This window comes from Arvicola amphibius, chromosome 9 (genome assembly GCF_903992535.2).
Source record: "Arvicola amphibius chromosome 9, mArvAmp1.2, whole genome shotgun sequence".
Classification (NCBI taxonomy): domain Eukaryota; kingdom Metazoa; phylum Chordata; class Mammalia; order Rodentia; family Cricetidae; genus Arvicola; species Arvicola amphibius.
Window position 1 is genome coordinate 82,071,922 of NC_052055.2, and position 26,578 is coordinate 82,098,499.

At 41.6% G+C, this 26,578-nt stretch overlaps 1 protein-coding gene and 1 pseudogene across 1 annotated transcript in view; one reads left to right on the top strand and one right to left on the bottom strand.

Moving 5' to 3' along the window:
* Positions 1-26,578, bottom strand: part of Col19a1 (collagen type XIX alpha 1 chain) — a 302,587-nt gene that overhangs the window by 77,309 nt on the left and 198,700 nt on the right. Inside the window, exon 18 of the mRNA XM_042055762.1 lies at positions 22,052-22,105. Within this exon, the coding sequence (XP_041911696.1) occupies positions 22,052-22,105 (54 nt within the window). The remainder of the gene's footprint in view (positions 1-22,051; positions 22,106-26,578) is intronic.
* On the top strand, positions 1,443-2,441 carry LOC119822599 (annotated as a pseudogene).

Here is a 26,578-nt window from a genome sequence, read left to right on the forward strand (position 1 = left end):
ACAGGTTGCAAGTGAGGCAGAGATGTCTCCAGTTTCATTTTTCTATATATGGATATTCAGTGTCTCCAACACCATTTGTTAAAGAGATGGTCATTCCCCCCAATGTATTTTTTTTTTTACCATATGTGTCAAAAACTAGGTGTCTTTATCTGTCTATTTCATGATTCTGTCTGTCTGGTTATTCTTTTCTTTTGCTAATACCATGTTGATTTCTTTCTTTTTTTAATTTAAAATGAATTTTAGTTTCATACAGTATATTCTGATCACTGTTTCCCTCCCTCATCTCCACCCAGATCCTTCCCACTTCCCCACTATTCCAAATCTATGCCTTCTATCTTTTCATCTTCAGAAAACAAATGGGCACAAAACAAAACAAAATAAAACCAACCAACTAAATAGACAACACCGACAACACCAACAAAACAAAGAAAAAGCAGAAGAAATATATACATACATACAAACAAAACCCCCAAATAGGAAACCATAATATACAAGCAAAAGATTATTAAGGTAAAAAAATTTTCAAGCAAAGCAGTATGAGACAAAACAGTCTGCAAAAATATGACTGAATTTGCTTTACATGTCCACCTACCACTGGCCATGGGTTCTTCCCTTCAGTTGGTTTGTATTCCCAGTGAGACTCCATTGAAGAACTCAGACTGCTTGTCAAGGCTATCAGCTGGTCTCCACAAGCTGATGGGAAAGCCCTACTGTTGAAGACAACACCTACGCAAATCACCGAATGAGGGGGAAGTTGATCGGATGCCTGCCTAGAGCCTTTTCCCCTCCTGACTCATGTTCATGGTACTGGAAGGTACTGTGGACACTGTTAGAGTAGAAAGGTAAACACCAAATTTGTAGTGTAACATGAAGTCAGATATTATGATACTTTCAGCTTTGTTCTTTCTCCTTCAGATTACTTTGACTATCCGGAATATTTTTATGGCTCCATGTGAATTTTAGATTTTTTTTCTGTTTGATTTCTCTGTAGAATGTCACTGGAATTTTGATAGGAATTTTATTCAGTGTGTAGATTATTTTTGGTAATGCAGCCATTTTCATAATAATATTTCTGTTGAACTGTGAGCATGGGAGAGGGTGGTGGCTAACTGCTGCTTGTCAGCCTGACACATCTGGGAAGAGAGACATTCAACTGAGGAACTGACTCTATCAGATTGACCTGTGGGCACATCTATAGGGATTTTCTTAATTGTTAATTGATGTAGGGGCAATTGGTCCACTGTGAACAGTGCCATCCTTAGGCAGGTGGACCTGTGCTATGAGAGAAAGTTAGCTGAGCAAGACAAGGGGAAGCAAATCAGTAAGCAGTTTTTCTCAGTTGTCTGTTTCAGTTCTTGCCTCTAGGACCCTGTGTTGGCTTCCTTTGATGATGGACTATAACCCATAAGGAAAATACATGGCCCCACAAGTTGCTTTTGGATATGGTGTTTATCACAGTAACAGGTATCAAATCAGAACAGAAATTTCCATCAGGAAAGTGAGATGTTGGTGTGATCGGCTTAACCATGTTTTTTTTTGTTCTTCTTTTCTTTCTGTCTTTGTATTGTGATGGCATTTGAAACTTTAGGCTAGAAAAGTCAGTGAGTGACCAGAGCTTAATAAGCTCTTATCATGGTGGTTTAGAAGATAACACTGAGGGAGAGGAGCAGAGAAAAATGGACACCTCAATAAAATCAATTTTATAAAGTTAAACAAAAAAAGGAAGATAACATTATGAAAGCACACAGGCACGAAAGTCTGGCTTTGCAAATTTTAGAAGAAACTTTGAGAATCCCTTAAATATGTTGAATTAAGAATCTGTGAAAGTTACCCCTGATAACGGGGAAGGGAGGAGGAGGGGGAGGAGAGGGAAGCAGATGAGGAGGGACTTGGCTTGAGGCTGGGCTCCCTCTCTATTTTGCACAACTGAAAAGTGTACCAGTCCAGGAGGGTGCAAATCCTTCTCCTGGGTTTGGATAATGCTGGCAAGACAACTCTGCTGAAGCAGCTAGAGTCTGAAAGCACCAGGCAATTCACACTTACACAGGATTTGAACCTCAAAAGTGCAGAGTCACAAGGTTTGAAACCGAATGGATGGGACACTCACTGGTGAGCAGAGGAATACCAGACCATGTTGGGGGAGTTCTTTTGAAAATACTGATATTCTTATAGATGTAATTGACAGTGAAGACAGAAAAAAATTTGAAGAGATGGACCATAAACTAACGGGAGTACTGTAGGACGATAATCTAAGTCGTGTGCCAGTGTTCTAATAAGCAGGATCTGCTCACAGGAGCCCGGGCCAGCCTCTGAGACTGGGGAAGGACTGAATTTACACACACCCCTGCACAGACGCTGATATATTCAGTCTCACAGTCAAGGGCAAGCAGGATGGCGTGAACTGGGCAATCTGCAAAATTGTCAATGCAAAGAATACATAAAATGAATGCAGACGCTGGGGCTGTGGGAGCTGAATTCGGTCCTGAAAAACACTGATTTGCTGCTTTTTGACCAACTGCTTTTCCATCTCACATCTGTGTGTAGAGAGAGGACCACAGTTTAAAAAAGATTTTAACTGATCTCTGAAGTTTAATATAGTTTTTTCAAACAAAGGAATTATATTATTTCCTGGGGGGTGGGGGTGTCTGTGGAAGTGAAACCCTCACTTCACCGGGATAATCAACTGTATCTGAAGCTTAGAAATCAAGTGTGACAAATAAGAGACCAGCATCAGCAAGGCACCACCTTCTGGGGAGACTGCGTGTTTCCTTCCTCATGGTCAGCATGCAAGCCATTGTCCACAGGAGGCTGATGCTGCATTTCCTAGCTGGCTGCCTAACTTGGCTCTATGAAGGAGCCAAGTGGTCCGGGGTTTGCTCATGTGAAAAGCAGCAGAATCTGAGGGCTAAGGAAGAGCAGCTGAGATTTGGCACCATGTGGCAGGGTCAGAGCGCCTGAAGAGAGGCCAGGAGGCTATGGGTGAAGGTGCATTTTCAGTTGCCACGGAGACCCCAGCATCAGAGATGCCTGGAAACCAGAACACAGGCTCTTTCCTCCTTCTACGGTCTTCTTAAATTTCTTTATTCAGCATTTCAAAACTTGAACTGTAGAGGGACTTTACTTCCTTGATTAAATTTATTCCTAGGTATTTCGTTTTCTTTGAGGCTATTGTGATTGTGTCGGTTTTTCCGAGTTCTTTCTCAACGTGTTTGTTCTTGGTAAACAAGTGACTGGTTTTGAATGTTGACTTTATATCCTACTTCTTTGATGAAATGTGTAACAGTTTCAAGAGTTTCTGAAACTCTGGGGGCCTTTTTTCTATATAGATGACATCATGCACACATAGAATTTTATGGCTTCTTCCTTTATTATTCATAGCCGTTATTTCTCTTGTCTTATTGACCTAAAACTTCAATAGTTATAGTGAATACAGAGGCCTGATCTCTAGCTAAAATCACGCTTGTAGTAATTGTCATCATAGTTCTTTTTCATTAGGTGTTGCCCTAGAGAAGGCAAGATGATGACTCTCCTTCTCATACCACAAAGAGTGTAGTTAGCACTTCTCATCCACCAACACTGTGTGGCAGGATGGAAGGATGGAAGTGCTTTGCTCTTAGCTATAACCCTATTGCTTACTTAAAGGAAACTCCCATTTGTTTATTATTTTTCAATTACTAGTTCTTTTAGAATTATTTGTTTCTTGCCTCTCGCATCCACCTGCATGCTTTCTTTCAATATGCTGGAACATTTCAGAATACAATTGCGGTAATTATCCTCTTGCATGTTGGGAGAAAACGTGGCTGAACAATGCAAGGAATGTATGTGTGTGAGGGGAGGGGCTTCAAAGTAACTCTGAAGACAGGGAAAATAGCAGTAAAGCAAATAGAATTTGCTATTAACAGAATAGCAAAGGCAGCAGGGTGTTGACAGGAAAGTTTAGGGGAGAATTGGGTATGCTTCTATGGAGATCGTTATCCACCCACTGAATACATGAGCTCCAGGGCCTCTGAGAGTAGTCCATAGACACAGAGCACGCTCTGGATGTAGAATCCTGATCTTGTGAAACTCACCTTTGGGAGTAGAGTGGGAAAATACAGGTGGCTCAGTGTGGCTGTTTCCTCTAACACAGTAGCAAGAATACAGCCCACTGTAAAGAGCCACAAGCCAATAGGAAAGTGAAAACAGCTATTCAATAGATACCCAGAAGATCAACACATCTACAAAAGTGACACCCGTATTTTCACATCTTCTTGTTATGAAATATTCTGTCTGCAAAATAGTGCTCCGAGTGGGTTTGATCTAAAGTGTTAAGCTCTACTACTTAATCAGATGATGGGCGTATATGGTGACGTTTTCCTTCTAACTTCTTAGTCAGTGGAGTACTCTGGGTACCATAAATTCATGGATTAATGTAATAGAGATTTATTGCTGACAGTCTGCTAGTGCAGCAGTACTTTAAATAAGTTCTTCTAGACAGCTGCGGAGCCACACTGCGTCTGAACGCAAACGCTGGCACAGATAGGGAAGAGTCCATGGACACCGACTTCAGCTAGCGGAGAAAAGACTCACTTGATTATCTGAAACACGCAGAAAAAAAAAAAAAAACTTCAAATAAAGCGGAGGATAATAACCATGGATAAACTCCAAGCATATATGTGCCAAGAGTAGCTTGGCATATGGTTAGAAAAACAATATAAGACTTTGAGGTCTTAGAATTGAAAGGCTTTCCTATAGCCACATCATCAGAAAATGTGCAATTTTTTTTCTAGCTTCTCTTCTAGGTTGCAGAATAGCTGGGGAAGACTCAAGGAGTCAATTGTTTCAAGTTTAGCAAGTGCCTGCAGTCCTATCGAGCATCAATCAATTCTAAGAAAGAAGAAGTTAAAAACAGATGGCGACAAGTCTCCAGGCAACATGAGCTCCAGGGCCTCTGAGAGGTCATTTTCTCTTAAAGACTTGTGTTTAAGAACCAGTTGAGAAGACACTGAGACAAGTCACCCTCAGTGAAGAGGAGGGGACAGTCACAGAGGGCATACCACCATTGGTTAATCCACTTACACGCTCTAGCTAAACAGAATACAGCTTTGTATAGAAAGAATATCAGAATATCTTGCCCGCAACAGAGGCTGGTGCATCAGGGCTATGGGTTTTTGTTGTTGCTGTTTTTGTGTGTGGAGCTCTGATTCTTCACTTGGATGCCCCTGAAGATACAAAGCATTAGGTTAATGTGAGTAGCACACAACATACAGCAGCTCTTAATGGCTAATGAACTCCAGGGAAATGCACCCACTTGGAACGCAGCTGTACCGATGTGCACTGATTTGGGAGGTCTATAAACTTAGCATGAGTAGAAATGTTGAGGTTGCAAAGAACCGTGTCTGGTTGATACACGGAATTAAAGCTCTGTCCAATTCTGGAACCTTGTACCTTCAGGAATGGTCTTAGTAGCATTTAAGGAATTTGGCTAAATCCTTGCTGGATATGAAGAGCAGAAATACCATGACATCTCTCAGCTGTTACCTCAGACGTCCTATCATGAAGAACTATGGCTGCCATCTTCTTAATAGATTTCACTTGGGGCTGCCCATTCTTGAAAGGTCTGGTGAATCTACTGTTAAAATTGAGGCTTTCTTAGTGGCTTAGCTGCATTACCACTTTTCAGCAAGTCCACCTAGTATGCAAAGCTCAAAGGAGTAAGTGTGCCTTCCCCGTTATTTTTATCATGAACTCTGTCTGCATGTCTGGGTGTTTGATGTAGATTTTGCCCATCTTAAACACCGCATCAAGATCTCAGTGGCTTCTCAACTCCTGCTTATTCACTGATCTTTGCTTGTTGATCCTACTCTGTTAAAAAAAAAAAAACCAAGAAAATCAAAAAAGCAAACAAACAAAAACCGCTCTTTCCTGACTCATAACTATGCTGACTGAGCATCCTCGAGCTATCTCAACACCACTTAGCCACTTATCTCATTGTACCATAGCCCTTCAATGTCTGATTAGTACAGGAAGTCCTCCCATACTCATAAATACGAATTGTGAGCAATACACAACTATCTCTGGCCTTACGGATTTCTAAATAATTTCAGTAATGACCTTTGAAATATCAGAAAGTTCTGTGAGGAAATTTTTGCCAAGAATACTCTTCAAATTATAGTAAAATTAATTTTGCTTTAAGAACAAGTAGAAAGTTAATTATTGGTCAGTTATTTGGGTTCATATTCCAAGGATCATTTCCACTGTTCAAATGGCTAGTGGGAAAGGCAGAGAAGTAGTTATTTTTTCCTTCATAATTAAAATTTTCATTAGGAAGTCTAAGATCTCAGACACAGGCATAGTGGCAATGATTGGAAACGCTAATGTTACAATGTTTCTTTTTCTCATATAAGTTCCCACATGCGACACATTGTACAGGACTTGATACAACACATTTACACTGAGTGTAGTGTGTCATACACTGATACATAGTCTGCTCGGATGAAAACTCCTTGAGGCCAGGATTTCAATTACTATCGAGATTTGGCATTATAATATCAGTCGTGGCATAGGGAAGCGTTCCAATGTATGCCTCACCCCCTAATTCCTGGTACCAGATACTGTCTGAGTTCAATCAATCATTGCTTTTACAAGAAAATGTTTATGAGAAAAGCCCACTTCCTCCTCGTTCATTTGGCTTCGCTTACAGATGGTCACGGAAAGAGCAAAGAGCTTGCTGCCTCTAGATTCACAGAGGGCAGGCCCCAGATTCAGATTAATCTGGGAACTTGTCAAGTCAATTGGAGGCAAAGCTGTGGGGAGCACTAGTTAAGTAGGAAAGAGCTCATGGCTGGGAATTTGACTAGAATTACAACATTTGAGATTGGACTATAACTCCGAGGGAAAAAAATCAATAAGGTTCTTCAGAGAGAAACAATTCGAGAAAGCATTGTTTTGTTTTTAGGAAACTCAGATCCTTGGGTGCGAAAGTGATTGTTCTTTCAGAGCTTGCTGCTCTTCCAGAGGACCTAGATTTGGTGCCCGGCACCCACATGATGGTTTTCAAAACCACCTGTAAGTCCAGGTTTAGGGAATCCAAAGATGTCTTATGACCTCTGTAGGCACCAAGCATACACATACATAAATGTAGGCACTCAAAATACACATAAAATTAAATAAATGTAAAAATGAAACATAGATCCTTTCATTTATCTTAATATTTATTATCAATTAGTTTTTCCAGCATTTCTTGAGATTTCATTCTGTAAATTAAATGGATGTAACTTCACAATGAACCACTATATTGGCCTGCAATCTACTGTAAACTGTAGTGAGAAAGGAGATGGTGACACTGGCTTTCTCTTCTACACTGATGCATGTCTGTGAATGTGAGTGCAAGCATGTATATGTACACACACATACACATACTACATATGCTCACATACATGCACACACACATACATGCTCTGGCATGTATGCAAGAGCAACAACAACAATGACAAGCCCACAAATAAACAAACCAAAACAACAACAACAACAACAACAAAAAACACCAATAAATATATTCCATACACTCAAATATCAAGACAGGATTTCTGAAGCTAGAAGACTCACTGAGTGTTTCTAGTTGGGATTCTAGTGGGTCATCCTAGAAATGTGGCTAGCTACTTCATATTAAGCTATATTTGAGAGCAGCTGGGAGGTGAGACTTTTTCTCCATACATTCTACCTACTTCTTGGTTTATGCCTGTAGCTCCACAAATGATCCTTATTTTGTTGTTATTAAGTTCTCCTACCACCTCAGATGCAAATATTCTTGGATGACTCAATTCTAAAGTTTCATATGTCATAGCTCATGGTAAATCTATAAGTATCTGGACCCTTATTTTTCCTCAATTGCAGCGTAGAGTGATTGCAAAGATATATAAAAAATGATAATCTAATCTGAGCTCATGAGAGCTTAACAAAGTGGGTACCTTTATGTTCCCCACTGAGTAGACGGCAAAACCAAACGCTTTTTCCATCCAAGCCACACAATTATTGACTAATTGTGACAGAATCAAGTGTGAAGTGCATTTGATTCTAATGCACTCATATGAATTGTTCTTTATGTAGTTATCCAGACCAAGTGAGGTGGGGGAGGGAAAGGAGAACACCAACTAGGAAGAAATAGAGGAGAAACGAGTACCAGGAGAGGGAAGTGGTTCAATAAAAGACACAAAAACTCTTAAAATCAGGAGATCGCACCACCCTCAGATAGAGCATCTCACTTTCTATTGCTGGGCTCCTTGGAAAGGAGTGGCTTCTTTGGAGTCAAATCTTTGTTACCTTCAACTCTCAGCGGTGCGGTGGAAACTCTGGCGAGAGTACAGCCAGAAGCTCGTTGATAACCGGATTTAACAAGGTATCCAGGCATGTATTTATACCAACAGTGTTAGACCAAGTTTCTTCACAACGATTTGAACCAAGGAAGGTACGAAGGAGAAAAGCAAAGCAAAAAGGAAAGGCTATAAGCACATGGTTCTGACTGGATGTTGAGAAGCATCAGCCCCTTTGTCCCGAATACAGTAGACCCAGGGGTAAATCCCAAGGCAGGGGACGATAAAGTGGGGGAGACTGTAATAACAATATTAGTAAGTGGTAGCAATTACTCGTGAGGATGATAGCTGTGATTGCCCCTTTCCTCTGTTTGTGCTGCTATAGCAGAATAGCCCAGACAGGAGAATTGATAAACAATAGATTGAATTTCCCATAATTCTGGAGACAGGGGAGCCTAACATGAAAGTTCTGGCCTCTGATCTCATGAGGATCTTCTTGTATCCTCACTTGGCAGAAGGCAGAAGGCCAAGATAGCGAGCTAGCCACATGCTGGGGAGGCTTCCTTTATGAACTGCCTTAATCCTGTTAATGAGGCCAAAGGCTAACAGATGTAGATTAAACTCAGAATTTGAAAGCAAAGCTATGGCGAAGCTGTGGCTTAATCATCTCTCCAAGTCACTACCTTTCAATAGCGGAAATGTGGGTTGTGGAAAGGACACATAGGTGTGTTTATTATCGCATTAGCTATTTCAACAACCCAATGAAGGGTACTCTCCTTCTTTTATATCTAGGACTAAATAATATACTCAGGTTCAGTCAATGGAGAAGAATCTGGTTTTAATCCAGGCCCTGTCTGAGCCTGCAGCTGTAATCTTTTAACTCTTTCTCTTTAACTGACAGGGAAAGGAAATCTCAGTCATCTTTTAAAACCACTTAAAAATCTCCAGATGGGCCATTCTGTTGTGAAAGATGACAGAACCCCTCAATATGATATAGGATCAATGAAGGCCACACAGGGAGAGCTTTGAAACCTGCCATAGCATTTCAAAGACCTCAGTGAGAAGAAGAGATCGAGGGAAAAGCACCAGAACAGGGCCAGAGAGTGAGGAGAAAGAAAACAACACGGAGACAATGAGATCCCCGAGGACTCAGAATATCAAGACAAGGGAGGAGGACAGGGCAGCTGCGAAGGAAAAGGTAGTAAGACTGTGACCTCGGTCACAGCAATGAGAACATCTGAGGCTAAGGAACATCGGCGAGGGTCTGAAGTCTCTGCATTTACACCACGAGAAGAGAAAAGGAGAAATAACGGTTTGCAAAGGCGGCGGAAGAAAAACTCCGTAACCAAATGAGCACAATCGCCTGGGGGAGAGTGTTGTTGATAGCAAACTCCCGTGAGCACAGAACCGCAGAGAACATTAGTTGTGAAGTTGTCATGCAGAGACAAAGAAATATCCTTCTAATAAGAACACAACAGAGCCTCTGTGGTCTATCCTGGAGGAGGCACTGGCACATCAGCACTGAGGGACATGGAAGGCTTCGAGTGACATATCATGGCACTTTGGTTTCAACATTTTGGGGAGATTTCCCCTATAAAAAAAAGTTTGCGGCAGCCACATGCTCCTTCTAGGTGAATTTCTGGAACTTTTGGGTAGTACTGTGACCCATGACATTCAGTACTGTGACCTACAGCCTTCTCTACTGTGACCCACGATGCTCATTACTGTGATCCACCGTCTTCGGTACTGTGATCCACGGCATTCAGTACTGTGACCTACAGTCTCTGCACTGTGGTGTTCAGAACCGTGACCCCTCTTATTCTCCCGTCTCAGCTGCTTTGCCCTATGGTGGCATATACTCACACCATTCCTGTAAAGATCTATAGCTCTTAAGGGTCTCGGCCTGAGATATTACCAGTGCCTCGGTTCTGAGGTTTAGAAGCTGTGTGGTTAACAGGTGAGGGATGGCAGAAGAGGCTTGATCTTGACGGAGAATTTTTCCCGTCTGCCACTTTGGACATTTTTCAAACTTGTCCCTCTGTGTGTTCTAGGAAAGCACTCACTCGCGCTGGGCTTGTCTGTTTCTGGCCTGCATACTGAGCTGTGTAATTGAGGGAACTCAGGCATGGACAGTTCATGGCTGTATGAATAAGCAAACTGCTCAATATGTGACCGGATTGTTTTCCAAAATTGCACAGGCCCCGGGTTTCGCTTGTCATTCTGGAACAGGAGTGGGGGCTGAGACGGTGACTGCTTTTCAATGGGCATAATTAATCCATTTCAGGAAAACAGATTCTCTAAATTAGGCTAGGAATCGCAAACATTTTTAACCCTTTACACTCCAAGTCAGGGAAGCATCATTTTTGTAAAGTGCGTGTTTCCTTAGAGATCAAGCTAATTCGTCTAAACCTCATTGCATTATTGACAGACAGTGCTTTTTGACTGATAGCCATGGCATGGCGGCTAGATAATATAAATGATTCCTCCCCAGTACTGCCACTCTGCCTACTCACCCACTAAATGTTCCACACTCATCTCTCTGCGGTATGTCCCCCCCCCCGAAAGAAAAATAGTATTTGTCAGCTCCCTGCAATATGAGAAGCAGCAGGAATCTTTCAAGTCCTTGCCACCCACAGAAGCAGCATCAATGATCCAGTGCAAGGTGATAAAACCAGGGGACATGAAAGCCAGCAAGCATGGGCATTTGTGAAAATAATTGTTTGTATCCAGCGGTGTCTCCAAAAGATCACCACCAACCCAAGCTACACCTTGGGAACAGCTGTGCCTCTGACCTCCTTGTCTGGCCTCTGGAAACCTCTCCACATACCACCCAAGTCAGGAAGAAAGTCGGCTTCCAGAGGCCACACAGGCAGCCTCTGCCTATCAGCCCTCTGCACCACCATTTACTGCAATTAAGTGATAACATTCACTCCCTTTAAAAGCAGCGAGAAAATGGCAAGGCTTCCTGTGTAGAGAAAATGAAAATTTTCAGGCACACTGCTGAGGCTCAGGGTAACCAGGCTGCTCTTGGTGGCTCTTACACAGCCAAGTAGCATAGCGGTTAGGAGTAGGTGGAAAATTCAAATAGCTGGCCGCACTGTGGATTGCTGTAGACAAGGGAAAGACTGCAAGCTTTATTTTATAAGAAGATTAATTCCTTGCTTCCAGCTCAAATGTTTGATGCTGCTTTTGCACTCATTTCCATGCTGAACTAATGACAAATCTGCACATGACAATCGAGGCTCAGCTGAGCCCATTTGTTACATAACGTGTTCAGGGTTGTTGCAGGGGAAGTACCTGATGGTTTTAGCTTAAAAATATTTAGCGCCATGAACAGAGGATTTGTAGAAGAGAGAACACTGATGATCTTGAGGTTAAAAACACGGTTAGTGATGGTAACCTTTATTAATTCTGTGGATGGGTTTCCTGGTGTTAAAGATGGATTTGAAATACTGCAAACATGTGAAATGGTACAGAAAATAATATAATAAAGTCATGAATTTGGGAGGTGGGGGAGCTCCCAGATCCCCACCCCTAACTTAGTAGCAGTAGACAGTTGATGGGCATGAGCGAGAGGGGGGGGGGAGAGTTTCCTTTAAGCATGTAGCTTTTGGTAGGTTCATGTGCCAGTGGGTGGACTAACACCCATAAGTATATGAATAGGACAAATTGTCCTTGGATTATTAAAAGAAGGACACACTTCTTTGGGAGGTGGTTGGGGATAGGAAGTAGTTAGGAGCAGGAATCGGGGGGTTGAATATGATTAAAATGCATACATTCTCAAAGAACTAATAAATATTATATTAAAATGTCTCATGAATCCACAATCGAACATTATAATCAAATATTAACTGTTGGCCATCTTTGCTCAGCTCTGCATCCCATTTATTAAAATTAATAGACACGTCAGAAGTTGCGTCCCATCTTATTTTCATCAGATTTCCTTCCATGTTGTGGACTCCCCAAGACAACCCTGAAACCTCGTTGCCTCTCCACTCAGAGAATGCCCATTGGTCTTTCCCTCCGCTAAACGGAACTATAGTTGGGCAGACAAAACTAATGTCATAGGTGGAGCTGAGTCTCAGTTTGCTGGGCCTAGAGTCTTGCTAAAACAGAGATGGTCTTTTCTGCTGACCCCATGAAGTTCTATAGCTATAAAGCTAAATACCCAATAAGCATCTTTTGGGGGCTATTGAGCTAAGTGTGAACTATAAAATTATTTCAGGGGCTGGAGAGATGGCTCAGAGGTTAAGAGCACTGACTGCTCTTCCAGAGGTCCTGAGTTCAATTCCCAGCAACCACATGGTGGCTCACAGCCATCTATAATGAGATCTGGTGCCCTCTTCTGGCCTGCAAGCATACATGGAAGGAATGTTGTATACATAATAAATAAATAAATCTTAAAAAAATTATTTCAGAAACAAGTCCCCCTTTCTGAACATAAAAGGTTTTAATAAATATGATTGCGTTTTGCTTCCTTAAACCTCAATCTTTACCCAACAAAAAGGAATCATGAAAAATTCATGCACTGGGCCAACTAGTTACCAGTTTAGTCCCCATAGGATTTCAAACATTGGCCTCACTGTTGATAGAAAGAACATAGATTTGTCTAAATAGTCAACCTGAGAAAGATGGGGATGTAGTCAGTGGAAGATGAAGATGACACCTCTTCCACCGTTGTTTAGCCATGACCACAAATGACTTAGGGTAGGAAGGGGCTAATAATGTCCCATGACTGCTGCTCATGAAGAGAAAAGGGGGACTGGGAAAGCAGATCTGTGTGTTGGTGTTTGAAACCTCAACCTGACACCCAGCTGCCTCACATGCACGCCTACTTATCCTGTGGTCACAAATTGATGCTGGAATTTTAGTAATGTTGACAACAGCTGTTTTGTCTGGAACCATGAACCCAATAAGGGACAAGTGGCAGTAAAAATAATTAATGGGTCAGGTCTCCAATTTTTAGATACTATGTGTCTGTATTTTTAAATCTACGGATGTCATCTTATTTTTCAATAAGTAATGAAATTATTATCCCATCGACTCAAATAAATGGTTAGGTTTATTTTCTCTGAAGATATTGCCATTAAAGTGCTTGGCCTTTAGTCAGTTGATAGACAGAAGAGGCCAGGATCACTGCTGAAATGAACATTTAGAAAAGCTTTGATGAATTCAAGGCTTGCAAATGAATTGGATTCCCAGTGAAACATCATGTGCTTCAAAATGCACACAGCCATGCACAGGATATTTTAATAACAAATAATTTTGCAGTCTGATATTTTGTCATCTACCTTATTCAGTAGTCTGAATGTGGTTTAGGGCACTAACTTGTTTTGGGAGGCAGTCATTATATTGGATACAATGGTGTTTTACATTTGCCCCTCAGTGTATTGCAACAGTCAGAGAAGGAAGGCACAGAAGTGGAAGACAGTGGTGGACAATAGGGAACAAATGCAGTAGTTCTGTGGCTCTGGGATGTTTGGAGGGTGGGCATCACTATGCTAGGACTTCATCTGACCCAACATGTAGCCCATTAGAGAGCATCAGGGTTAGTAGTAGAGGGGAAAAAGACTGATTTATTTGTGTTAGAATTCCTATCTTTGATAAAAAAAAATTGAACCCAGTGTTCACACCAAGGTTGAAATTAAATGGGCTACAATCAAATTTTTATTTTTTCTTTTGGCAAACAAGTCTACTGTCTTGATGTGTGAGTTTCCTCTGTGTGCTGTGATTACCATTAATGAATAAAGAAACTTCCTTGGCCTGTTGATAGGGCAGAACTTAGGTAGGTGGGAAAACTAAACAGAATGCTGGGAGGAAGAAGGTGGAGTCAGAGAGAGAGATACCATGGAGCTGCTGCTGCCTGAGATGGACATGTTGAGACTTTGCTGGTAGGCCACAACCTCATGGTGATATACAGATTAAAAGAAATGAGTTAAATTAAGATGTAAGAGTTAGCCAATTAGAAGCTTTAACTAATGGGCCAAGCAATGTTTTAATTAATACAGTTTCTGTGTGATTATTTCGGTTCTGGTGGCCGGGATGAACAAGCAGTCCCTCTTTCAACCCTAGATGTCTATTCAAAGACTAAAAATGACAGGCTAAAATTTAAATCATCTTCATAATAATTATTTGAATCAGAAAAGTGATTATTTCATCACATTAAAATGAAAACAAAATCAATCAAACAAACAAAAACCCACAAAAGACAACCAATTAAAACGCACATGAGATTTAACAGAAAGGAGCAGTGAGCACCCAGTTGTTTTCATTTCTGCTTGTACCACTCCGACTCCCACTCTTATAATAAGGCCTTCATATGATAAAGGTTCCCATCCCTCATCCTTTTCTCAAACAAAGTTTTCAGTTCTGTCTATTTTTTGAACACATCCATCTTTCTGGTTGGAAAGCTCTTGTCCATTTTCCTCGTGTGGCCAGTCCCTTCTTGAATCATGTTATTAACCAGAGATATCTCTTTGGGTCAGCCTGACCAGAAAAACACCTCTTTTATGTCTCACCACTTCCATCGCTTTACCCCCACAGGAATCCTCAAGTAATGTATAATTCTGAAAAGGTTTCGTTCTTATTTGCTTGTTAACCACTGTTATATGCTCCCCCCCACAACAGTGTGCAGTTATTAAGCAGAGACCTCTGTGGTTTGCTGCTCTGCTTTTGAAAACCCTGTGTGCACACTGTGTGCACACTGTTTATAGTAGTGATTAAAAGATGACTGCATTGGTCCGCCCTTATCTGCAGAGAGTAAACATGAGAACCTCAGCCGATACCAGGCAACCACTAATAAACAGTGGAGTTATAACCTGACATTCGTCCCGTGTAAACTACATGTTCACGATGCATACATGCTTTGGAAGTTGGCGGTACAAGCAGTTCCTTTTTTATGATTTCACAAATAGAAGACTTAAGTTTTAAAACCATAGATCCCAGAAACCTCAGCATATATATAATTTCCCTTTAAATTGACAACTTCTGCCTTCTCTCTTAAAGTAAGTGTATTATCCCTTTGCTTTGCCATTTCAACTGCGGTTTCACTACGCATGAGATTTGAGTTAAGGAGAGTAAGCGCTGTTTGAATACCATTTGTCATACTATGGTGGTCAATCTGATGACAATGGCTACCAGGCAGGCGCTATATAGAAACTGGATACAGTGGGCAAGGGAGATGATTTATAACCCGAGGAAGGAAGAAGGAGACAAAATGAGGTTTCACTCAATATTGGGTATAAAGCAAAAGCTATGAATTATTTTGTTCTAAAATTTACTTAACATTGTTGAACCATGGTTGAATATAGTTAACTAAAACCACAGAAAATGAAACCGCAGATAAGGCGGTACTGTTGAAAATGAATTAAATTTTGCACCCCCAATTTATTCCTTTAATGGCATCACCTGGTGTTCAATCGGTCACAGCCTTTGGGGTCATGTGATGATTCTTGTTTTAAAGGGAAAAGAAAATATTTTACAGTGACGTTAAAATCAAAGCATAAATAAGGTGGCCATAAATATTTAAAACCAGATTGTTGCCTAGAAAACAGGCATTTCTTTGGAGTGAGCACCACAAAGCTCACATCTATATCAGCCTTTTACCATACATGGGCACTCTAGAGAATCAAGGGTTGGGACTGAATTTGCAACTTAATGAAGCGTCAAGCTGATGTTAAAAGGTACTGTCACCGGAATGATAAACATATTTAAAATACAAGAGAAATAGAAAGTGCCACAAATCATGAAAATAAGATTCTAAAATTACACTTGCTCACAACTAAACCCAAAACATGTTAAAAGAAATGTCCAAATCTGCCTGTTTTCTGAGAAGTGTCTTTGCCTAGAAAGTTTCCAATGGTAACAGTAGAGGGCGCTGCTGACCCATGTTACATATTTCTTGAATTTTGTTTTTCAGCCTAAATCGCTCTGCACTCAAATGTGACATATTTGAGGCCACTGCTGGATTCTCATACCGTAATAATGAAACAATCCACAGAAACAATGCCGGAAAGAAAATAAAGATGGTTTAAAGCTGTGCCTGTGATAGAAAGAATAATAACACATTTCAGAGCTAACGTGGCTTTTAATCAATGCTCCTTACCGAGATGCTAAACGAGAAGAAAGTCAGCATGTGTTGGGGGGGGGGTGGACTGTCACCCGCAACACTTAATGGCTCATTAACTTCTCTGGCTTTCCCTCCTACTCCAACTCATTTCCTCGGCTCTCCAGCCTTTTCAAAGGAAACTAAAAACTAAGATGCTTACGGATACCCGAAGCCGTCCTGAGTTTCCAGGGTTTCCAGTTTCGCTATGGTAACACGGGGTCACTATTTTCCATGGCATACCCTACTCAGGTCACCAGAAAGCTGTTTCAGAGCCATGTTTTTATCAGTGTGAGGAACATGTGGTGAAGACTCAGAGAAGATCCCCAGTAATAAAATACAGCGTCTCAGATAAACCAGTAAACCAGCTCCATAAGCCGGAAAGACAGCGTGAAGCTGCAGGAGAAAAAAAAAAAAAACAAAAAAAACACCATTGTATTCCTTGTCTCAGATGCAGTAGTGACTTGGAAATAATTTCTCTGTCTCTTCAAGAGTGGGTTTACGTATGGGGAGTAAGTATTCGACATGTAGTGTGCTTATTTAAGCAATTCAAAGACAGATTACATTTTCGGTAGCTAGATCTTGGGAGACTAGAAAGGATGAAAATGACATTGGTTCTACTGTAGTTTTGGACAAGCTATTCTACCCAGAATGCAAATGGATGATGCTCAAAGCAATTCTAATATTTTTACTTGCATACAGCAGAAAATTCCTACGCATACATGGCAGCTGGTCCCCCTAGCCACCGTAGGAAGTAGGTAGGGAGGGCACTATGGTTTCATATTTACAGAGAAACCAGTGTCAGGTGCACGGTCCGGAAAGGGTTGCACAAGGGCAGGGAGATGGCACCCCCACACCCCAGGCTACCTTACATTCCTGTGAGGTGGGTGCCAAGAGCTGCCATAGAAAAGTCAAACAATGCTTGGGTGTGTAAGGCTGGTCCATATCCAAACGTATCCGGGAAGAGCTCAAGTACAATAAAGGTGGGTTTGGGGCTCAAATCTCGAGTCTGAATTCTGCTTCGCTCTCCTGCACTCCTGGGTTTGGTGTTTGTAAGCACTGCTTATCCTGTTGCAAAATGAAGATAATTTCGACTTCCTGAGGCCGTTCTGAGGATTCCACAAGACCCTGAAAATGTTGTCTAACACAGACATTAGCGCTGTAATCAAGCTGCCTGGGATCCCCGCACCTCTTTCTTTCTCTGTTGGGCTTACTTCTTTTGTGAGGGACTTGAGTGTTCATATACTTTGCCTCTCTGGAAAATTGTTCTCAATTACAATCTTAGTACATCGGAAGATATTATTCATTTAAGGTATCTCTTCTTAATGCTTTCCTTCTGCTTTTGTTTACGGAGCCCTCCAAATTTTTATGTATTGGAAACTCAACCATTAAATTCATATTTAACAGCATTTGGAGGTGGGTGGGATTTTTGAGGATGTAATTAGTATCAGATGGGACCATGAGTGTGAGGTCCTCATGATACAATTAGTGGCAGACAGGGATCCTGACACCCCCACCACGCTATTGTTCAAGAACGCCCTTACCAGATGGTGGTACCATGTTCTTGGATTTTGCAGGCTCTGCCTGTATGGGCATGGTAAAAAAGCAAACACTAAATTAGATCCAACCTCTCCACCTGGCCAGATACCATACATTCTTTTCCCGGTATCATCTGATAAGTGTATTCAAGGAATCTTTTGCAACAGATGGAGGCCTTTACCGAAAACCACAATCAATCAGAATGCAGAGTTATGGAGTCCTGTCCCAGTTGACAGCACACGACTCCCGTAACGAAGGCTCAGGGATCATCACGGAAGTGGGGTTGGAAAGACCGTATGGGCCAGAGGAACAGGGAGTTTGCTGTGAGACTGTTTCTCTGAGGAATGTCCGAAGCTACACCCATAAATTCTCACTAATACGACAGCTGAAAAATGAGCTGAGCAAGGACAACAACAATAAACATGTCATATCGGACAGGAAAAGAGCACAGGACCTCAATGCGACACAAAGAACTACAGGCTGCTAAGGAATGATAAAAGAAAAAACAGCCTTCTCCAGGGAAGCGCACACAAACTTGGCTATCCAATTCAAATGATCAGCCCTGAAACTATATGTAAAGGTAACACTCTATAGACTGAACAGGTTATATTTAGGAATCTATATGTATACATATATGCATGCACATACATATACATGTGTACATGGCAACAATAAATGAAAAGGAAGGCCAGGAATTTGAAGGAGAGCATGGAAGGGTTAGGGGAGGGCTTGGAGGAAGGAAAGGGAAGAGGGGAAATGATGTATTACAATCTCAAAATAAAACGACACGTTGGCAAAAGTCATTCAGGAAATTTGGAAGCATTTGCCTCTGTATAGATATGTCTGCCACTTGACAGAAAACCATGAAAAGTGATTTTTAAGAAATATGTCTCGCGTAAGTGAGCAAAGCTAGCCCTGGCAACCAACTGCAGATTGCATATATGAACCACAAATAAGTCTTCCCCGAAAAGATAAATTTCCCCTGATGATAAAACTGAACTGTGGTGAGCTAACCTGCGGTGACGCATGTGACATTGAGGTGGTGACTCATAACTTAGGAGCATTCTTCAGCAGGCACAGCAGATGTCATGGTTAGTTAGTAGTGTCAACTAGACACAACTTGGAGTCACCTGGGAATGGAGGACTTCAGCTGAAGAATTGCTTTACTTAGATCGGCCTTCATCATGTCTAGGAGAGATTGTCTTGACCGATGATTTTTTTGGGGGGAGCATCCACGCACACTGTGGGTGGCACCATCCTTAGGCAGGTGGGTCTGGGCTATATAAGAAAGCTATCTGAGCAAGCCAGGGAATGAGTCAGTCAGTACCATGCCTCTATTGTTTCTGCTTGAATTCCTGCCCTGATTTCCCCTGACGGTGGCCTGGATGTGTAAGTCAGGTAAACCCTTTCCTCCCCAAGTTGCCTTTAGTCAGAGTGATGTATCAGAATGACAGAAAAGCAAACAAGCATAGTCAATACCTCCTTCTAGAATTTTGTTTTTTCCCTACTAGATTTAATTTTCTTCAAATGTTTGTTACACGGCTCTGTGGATACAGCCCTTTCTATGCACATCCTCCTGCGTGTGGGCGTGCACACACCCACCTACACAAACACACACACACACACACACACACACACACAGCACACAGCTCTTTAGCTAACTCTAAAGTTATAGAAAGCTATTCCTTGTAAATGATGTGTCTTTTGGCTGAAACATTTCTTAGGGAGGTGAGAAAATACAAATTTGACCCCAGAAGAAGAAGCACAGGTAAAGGATGGGCTCCAGCAGTTTAATTATTTCGAGTTGCTGCAGGCCATCAGAGACCTTCCCTCTGAGTCCCAGCTCCTTTCATCTTCACTGGCACTCCCCTAAATAACAACACTGCTTTGATTCAGCAAATACCCCGAAATTCCCCAAAGGGAAGAGGGTTCTCTTGAGGACATTGAGTCAAACACTCTATCTTCAAAGGCTTGCCTGATGAAGACTCGCATTCCTTAGATCCTTTCTAACTCAGATGGATTAATATTAAAAAAAAGAAAACTGCTCAGACATAGTGTTATAAATACTTCAGTTATTTATTTATTTGGGACATATTGCTTTATTCATCTGATTAGCGGTAAAGTTAAATTTTCCTTCGTTTTGTTTCCATATTCACACTTGTCACAAGCCATTCTTATTCCCCGCTTTAGGAAATTCTAAGTCTGGGCCACTGGGATGAGTCACACAACGTCTCAAATCTCAACTAGAAGAATTTTAGCCTCCTACCACCCTTTCTCTTAGCTGTCTTATTCCCTGTCATGAAATAGGGTTTGGGTAACGCAGAATACAGTTCTGGAAAAGACAAAAAAAATATTTAAAAATAGACTAGACTGCTCTTAGTCGCCTCTCACTCTATATGGAAATGAAATACAAACAGCTCCGTGAGCCAGCCACACTGAGGTAGCAAGCATCCTGCAGAGACTTCAGGGTCAATAAATCTAATAGCTCTCGCTTGCCCTCAGCAATCTGCTTTCAGTGTGTTGCTAGAGTGACCATCAGTGAAATCTGGCCGCATCCCTCTCCAGTTTAGGCCCTTTGTTTACTTTCATAGCTTTCCGTGAGGTTTGCCAGGACCCTGCAAAGATTTGACTCCATCCCTGTTGGCCTGGGGCTGTGCCTCAGTTGTCTATGGCAGGGAGCCCACCTCTACCCACGGGAGGCTTGACAGTTTTGGGTGTTTGCTCACGTTGTCTTCCTCCTCAGGGGCACCCAGCTGGCTCCTTCCGCTGCTCTACTTGCTTTAGCTTTTCAAGCCTCAATCTTTATCCTTTGCTGGAAGTTTCTTCAGGAAGTCATCTGTGTTGTCTTCATCTTGTTCTCTTCCTCACCCCACATTGCCCTCACCTGAACTTGAACTCATAAAAAGCAAGGACAGCATCTTCTTCAGTTTTTCCAAGTCCAGCTCCAGTTACGCACTTAGTCGGACCCTACATAAATGTGTGTGAAACACTTGAACAATGCAAATTCGGTGCGACTAGATTCTTTTGATGAGTTAGTTATTGAAAGCGTTAGTTATTATGACCTTGAAAAGATTCAATATAAAGAACGCCTTTCATTTCTAATCATTTGGGAAGCAGCAGCTCTCTTTCAGGAGGAACTTGGGTTTAGAAAAATTACGTGTTCAGTTGTCAGCTACACTGTGAGTATGGTAGACACAGGTCATCAGCTTATCCTGATGGGAACAGCCTTAAACTGAGAAAAACTGACGGTACCCTAAGATGAAGTTTTGATGATGCTTGCATGAAAGGAAAGATTTTAGTCATTTAGAAGAACGAGCCTCCTTAAATCACACCGACCAAGCAGACATGAACCAACGGCTTGGCCCAATGTTTTCTTCTTAAGTAAATGCTGACCTATGTATAAAACCCTTTTATGGTCTACATAACTGTTCTCTCTTTTTCTTAGTCTAACAAATTGGCTCTTTTATTATATTAAAAAGTTCATAAACCATTTTTATTTCGAATACAAGATTTAACGAGAGCTCTGAATCAGAACCATAGCTGAGTTTAAATGTTAATACTTAAAATATGCACACACCTCCCCCAACAACTATAGCAATAAACTGAAACCCGTGGAACATAGTACTGCAAATCCTTTCTCTTGGTCACGTATTTCTTAATCCTCCTGACCGTTCAGTTAATGTATCTATCAGTAGCTGAGACCTCCCTCTAGATTCCAGCATATTCACCTTCTCCCTAGGCCTTGGACCCACTTAGTGCGCATGCCTCCATTTTCTGGATTCCCTCTCAGAGACAAGTCTTGAGGCCCTGTCAAGTGTTTAGGAATGACAGGAAGGCTTCCCCTTCCCTGCCAGCACACCCTCACTGTCTCCTTCAAAGCACAAAGCAATTACTGAAAATCATACAAAGCATTCTTTGTTTTGCCAAAAAAGTGCAATAAAAGTCAACAACCTATCCAATTCAACTCACACTCTCTTGATTTTCCTTGTAATCAATATTAGTCAACATCAATGGACTGCTGATAGCCTAATCACTTGCATGGATAAAGAGAAATAAAATGAACGAGGCGGCAACGGGCGTGTTTATTTTGCCACTCCTCGGCAGCCTAGTTACTCACTGGTGGTCCTGGGGGGCCTGGGTTTCCTGGAGGTCCTGTCTTCCCTCGTCTTCCCTTGAAATGAAAAGAAAATAGATTAAGTGTTGTGGTTTGATTTCATTTGAATATATCAATATTAGGCAGCAATATGGAAGACAGTAAAAGTGTTTTTAAAAATAATTTTAAAAAATTCTAAATCCACACAACTCTTGCACATCAATGAATTCTGAAAACTGTGGGCCAGTACACTACCATGTTGGGGAATATACGGCCGCAAATGTACCGATTCTAATTGCTGTTGACTTTTCCCGTGCAACTTATCTTGACACTCTAGTCAATGTTTGATGACTCTGCAGTTCCAGCTCAAATAAAAATTGCAGTTTAGATGAAATAACACATGTTATTCAGCAGTTGGAGAAATGGTTTAGTGGTTAAAAGCCCCACCTGTTCTTCCAAAAGACCACAGAATCTGTCACCCTCTGCTGGCCTCCATGGGCACTGCAGGTAGAGGGTGCATGCAAGACATATACAATAAATAACAATAAATACAATCTCAAAAAAAAGTTTCCGAAGAGTGTCTGAATTCCAGTGTGCTTAATTAAGGTACCCAGGGACTAGTGTGATTAATTAAGAAACTGGTTAAAAACCTCGGGGCTAAGAGCCATGAATCTGTGCTTCAGAATGACTTCCCGTAATCCTCACATTCACTAAAATTTGAAAAGCGCCGCATTGATCAAATCATATATCCTACCTAGAGTATCCAAGCTAGCTCGTTCCTTCCAGCTGGATAAGTGAACTAACTGCATAATTCTTGCAGATCACTCATTATTATAGCTCCGTGTTCATATTTCCAGATTCATGACGGGCTGAATTCCAACCGCAGGGGCCAGAGACATAGACTTGTGGTGATATGGTTAATAAATTGTATGTCTAACATTATATAAAAAGAATTTAGGTGCCATTATTATTGTTGTATATGTGTGGGGGTGCACATGCCATGGCCCCTGAGTAGAGGTCAGGGTATAACTTCTGGACTTGGGTCTTTCATCTTTACATGTGGCTTTCAGGGTACCCACTGAGTGCTCTCTCTCTGGCCCTAGCTATTTGTGAAAAAAAAAAATCACTTTCTTAATCTTTTGTCCCTTAAGACAAGGAAAATAAGTTTGTTTGAAGCAATATGTTCTGAATGAGGAACATTTTTGAGCTTATGTTTCCTAAACACCGCAATTCCACCCCAATGACACGACTCTACTAAGAATGTGGTTGCCACACTGAGAGGTACTTACACAATTATGGCTCCATGACAACAGTACTTTTAAATGTAAAGATGTTATTGGGTCAACCTTTTCAATGTTTTTGATATGTTTGAGAATTATAAGTACAGAAAGGCCCATTGCATTGATGAATTTTATTCAGGCTCGAAGTTGGGTAGGGCGTCTAAACAGCAGCTGGGTCTGCTTTGAGAGGTAAGCAAAGATTAAGTTGTGACTGGGGAGAGAAACGTTCCCACTGCTACGGGAGAGAAGTCAAGGGCAAACTGTTAGGGACTTCATGTAATGGCGGCTTCACTCAAGGACTCTGACCAGCTGTGGTTACCTGCATGAGGCCTGCATGAGATTGAGCTGTCTGCATTCTGTTAGGAGTAGGGAAGGCTCTCAGGAGGTCCCTGTCTTAGAGGGGACTAAATGGCCGCTGGGAGTGGGGATGGAGTTCTTCAGTGATGCCACCAAAGGTGAGTGTCCTTGCTTCCACACCCATGCTTGTCCCATGCTTATGCAAACAACCCTGATTTAGCCCAGTGAGTTAATTTTTCTTTTCTTTTTTAAGAGATAAAAGCAGGAGGGAGATTGGTTGGGAAAAGGGGTTCAGAGGAAGGTGAGGAATAAACATAATGATAAAAATATGATCGAAATACATTATATACATGTACAAAATTGTCAAAGAATAAACAGAATCCACCCTTTCTTTAAATACTTCTAAGATTCACATTCACAGAACAGAAAATGTACTCATCACCACAGCCACACAGTTAGTGGTATTTCCATATGCTTTCTGTTTAAATGATGGAAATTTTGGCTTTCTTTGGAAGGACCGTAAGATTGGAAAGAATAGGTAATTTTATATTCTGTGTATTTAGTGCAGATTATACATACATGCAAGAAGCTAGTCCTGCAGTATATATTTTCTGGAAATCGATATATTTGATTTTTACTAAATGCAAGTCAATTGCCTTTGAGAGTTGAGGGAGAATAAAGAGTTTACTCAGAAGTAGAAGCATTGTAATTTACTAATTTGCAAGAGTACTAGAAATGAAATCAAAGACCTCTCTAAGCAGGTGATCCATTTCTTCTGTAAGCATGCATTAGGTTTAGTTTAAGTTAAAAACCGTAGTGTCGGGTTTGTTTATAGTCCTCTTTCTTCAAAAGAGAAATGGGTATCTGTTTGAACTGGAAGCAGGGAAAATGAGGCTATTGATCAATTTTTATCACAGAGTTTACGCCAAGACAAACCAAGTGTCAGATTCCATAACACAGCACTGATGTGCTACTATGAGGACCAAAAAGCGTCCACGGTTCTGGATGGCGAGGGCAAGCATCCAGACGCCTTCATTTCTCCACTGATTTACGGGATGTGTTACATTAGCCCTGCTGGAGCCCTGCTGGGCGGATTGAGTGCAGGGAGTGCTGGCTCGCTAGTACATCCTTCCTAAGAGTGGACAAGCAAGTAAGATATTTGCGAGGGTTGTAAACATAAAGGAACATATTTGTGAGGATAACTTCGGCCAACACATATTTTCAGCTTAAGGCCTGAGAGTCTTGTAAGCGCCAGAAGCATATTTGAACAATTTGAAGTGTCTGCTTTACAGCCCCCGTCTTCCTCCCCATTCTAGCTTTATTATGCATAGCATAGGGAACGGGCAAGGCAAGACTGGGATTTCAGGTCCCAGTCTCAGTGTCCTGCAGAGGGCACTCTGGCACAAGGCGGACAGAACCGTGAGGGGAACTTCAGAGTATGAGCCATAATGTTGATGGAAGTAATAGTTCCCGTTCACTCTCAGAACTGTCTCTCTTCTCTCCAGGAGTCTCTCTCTTACTCCCCTCTGGAAGGCCACAGCAGCACTCACAGGAGCTGCGCCGCCATCTCCTCTTCCCTCTTCTTCCACAAGGTCTCTGCGTTTGAGGGGAGAATAGAGTCTACCTCAAAGCTAAGATTCCCCCCCTTTTTCTTTTGTACTGCAAATTGTATTGTTTGGGGGAACATCAGGAAGAGTACTTTATTGCTGATACTTTAGCCAACACAATAGGCACAAATCTCTATTCATATTAAGACCAAAATTAGATTTCTTCATTACAGTAAGGTGTCATGATTTTCTTCACAAGGCTCTGCAGCACTCACTGGCTGGGGGAAGGTGGGTCTTGGCGCAGGAGGGTGTGGATGGGAGTGTTGGGGAGAAGTCCACCGTGCTGGTGGGGGAATGTTTATTACACGTCTGCCTCCTGTCTCCTTTTGTTTCTCTCCTTTGATCTCAAGTCTTAGTATAGGTCTGCTGTAAAGGAAGACAAAAGGCAGGAGCTTGGATATTCACAAGAAGGGAAATCCTGCAGAGAGCTCATACAACTGCAGATCTAGGAGAGACTGCCCTCCTTAGGGCAGCTGCTCTCAGGGGGTTATTTGTTCAGAAACAGCTTTGATAAACTTCATCCCACACACCTCCCAATGCAGAGAGATCTGCCATCCCTGCCTTATGATGATCAAACTAATCTAATACATTCCCGACAACCAAGGTAGAAAGCATAAAATCACAGATTTACTCCAGCCTGTTACCCTGGAAACCTCAGAGAGTTTTTCTGTTTGGCAACGGTAGAAAGATTTTGAGCTACGATTTAGATTTCTTCCCAGTGTTTGCTCAAACTGGGAACACCAGTTAACATGGATGGTCTCCGCCCTAGGCTGGCGTTTCCAAAATGGAAGGTCTCAGATCTGGGAATCAGCATCTCCAATAAGTCCTGTAAAGCATAGACCCACAAGTGTCATAAAAAGTAATTCAATAGGTTCACTGATTTGTGAAACTGAAAATGATCTTTGTCAAATTAAGATGCCGCTAGGCTGGGTTAACTGTCTTTTTTTTTTCCTCATATAAACATTATGTGTATGTGTGAAAGTTCCATTGCTATACAACAGTGTTTAAAAGCAGCCACAAGATTGTTAAAGATCCCAAAAGAGATTACTTGCAAAAAAAAAACAAAAAACAAATGAAAAAAAATACCCAGGAAATGACAAGTGTTGACAAGGATGTGGGAAAGGAATACCTATGGACTGTTGCAGGACTACCCAGTGGTGCCATCACTTGATAAAATGTTATGGTGCTCAGAAAGTTGAAAACGGGGCTGCGTGTGGTCTTCTAGGAATACACCCCAGATGCTGAAAGCGTCCCAGAGACTCACAGGCTGTTTTTGATGGAAACATTGACTCTTCCCTGGAGCTCAGAGATGTCCCATGGGTAACTCAAAGCAAGATGAAACGTGGTATCTCTGCCTCTATACTTGA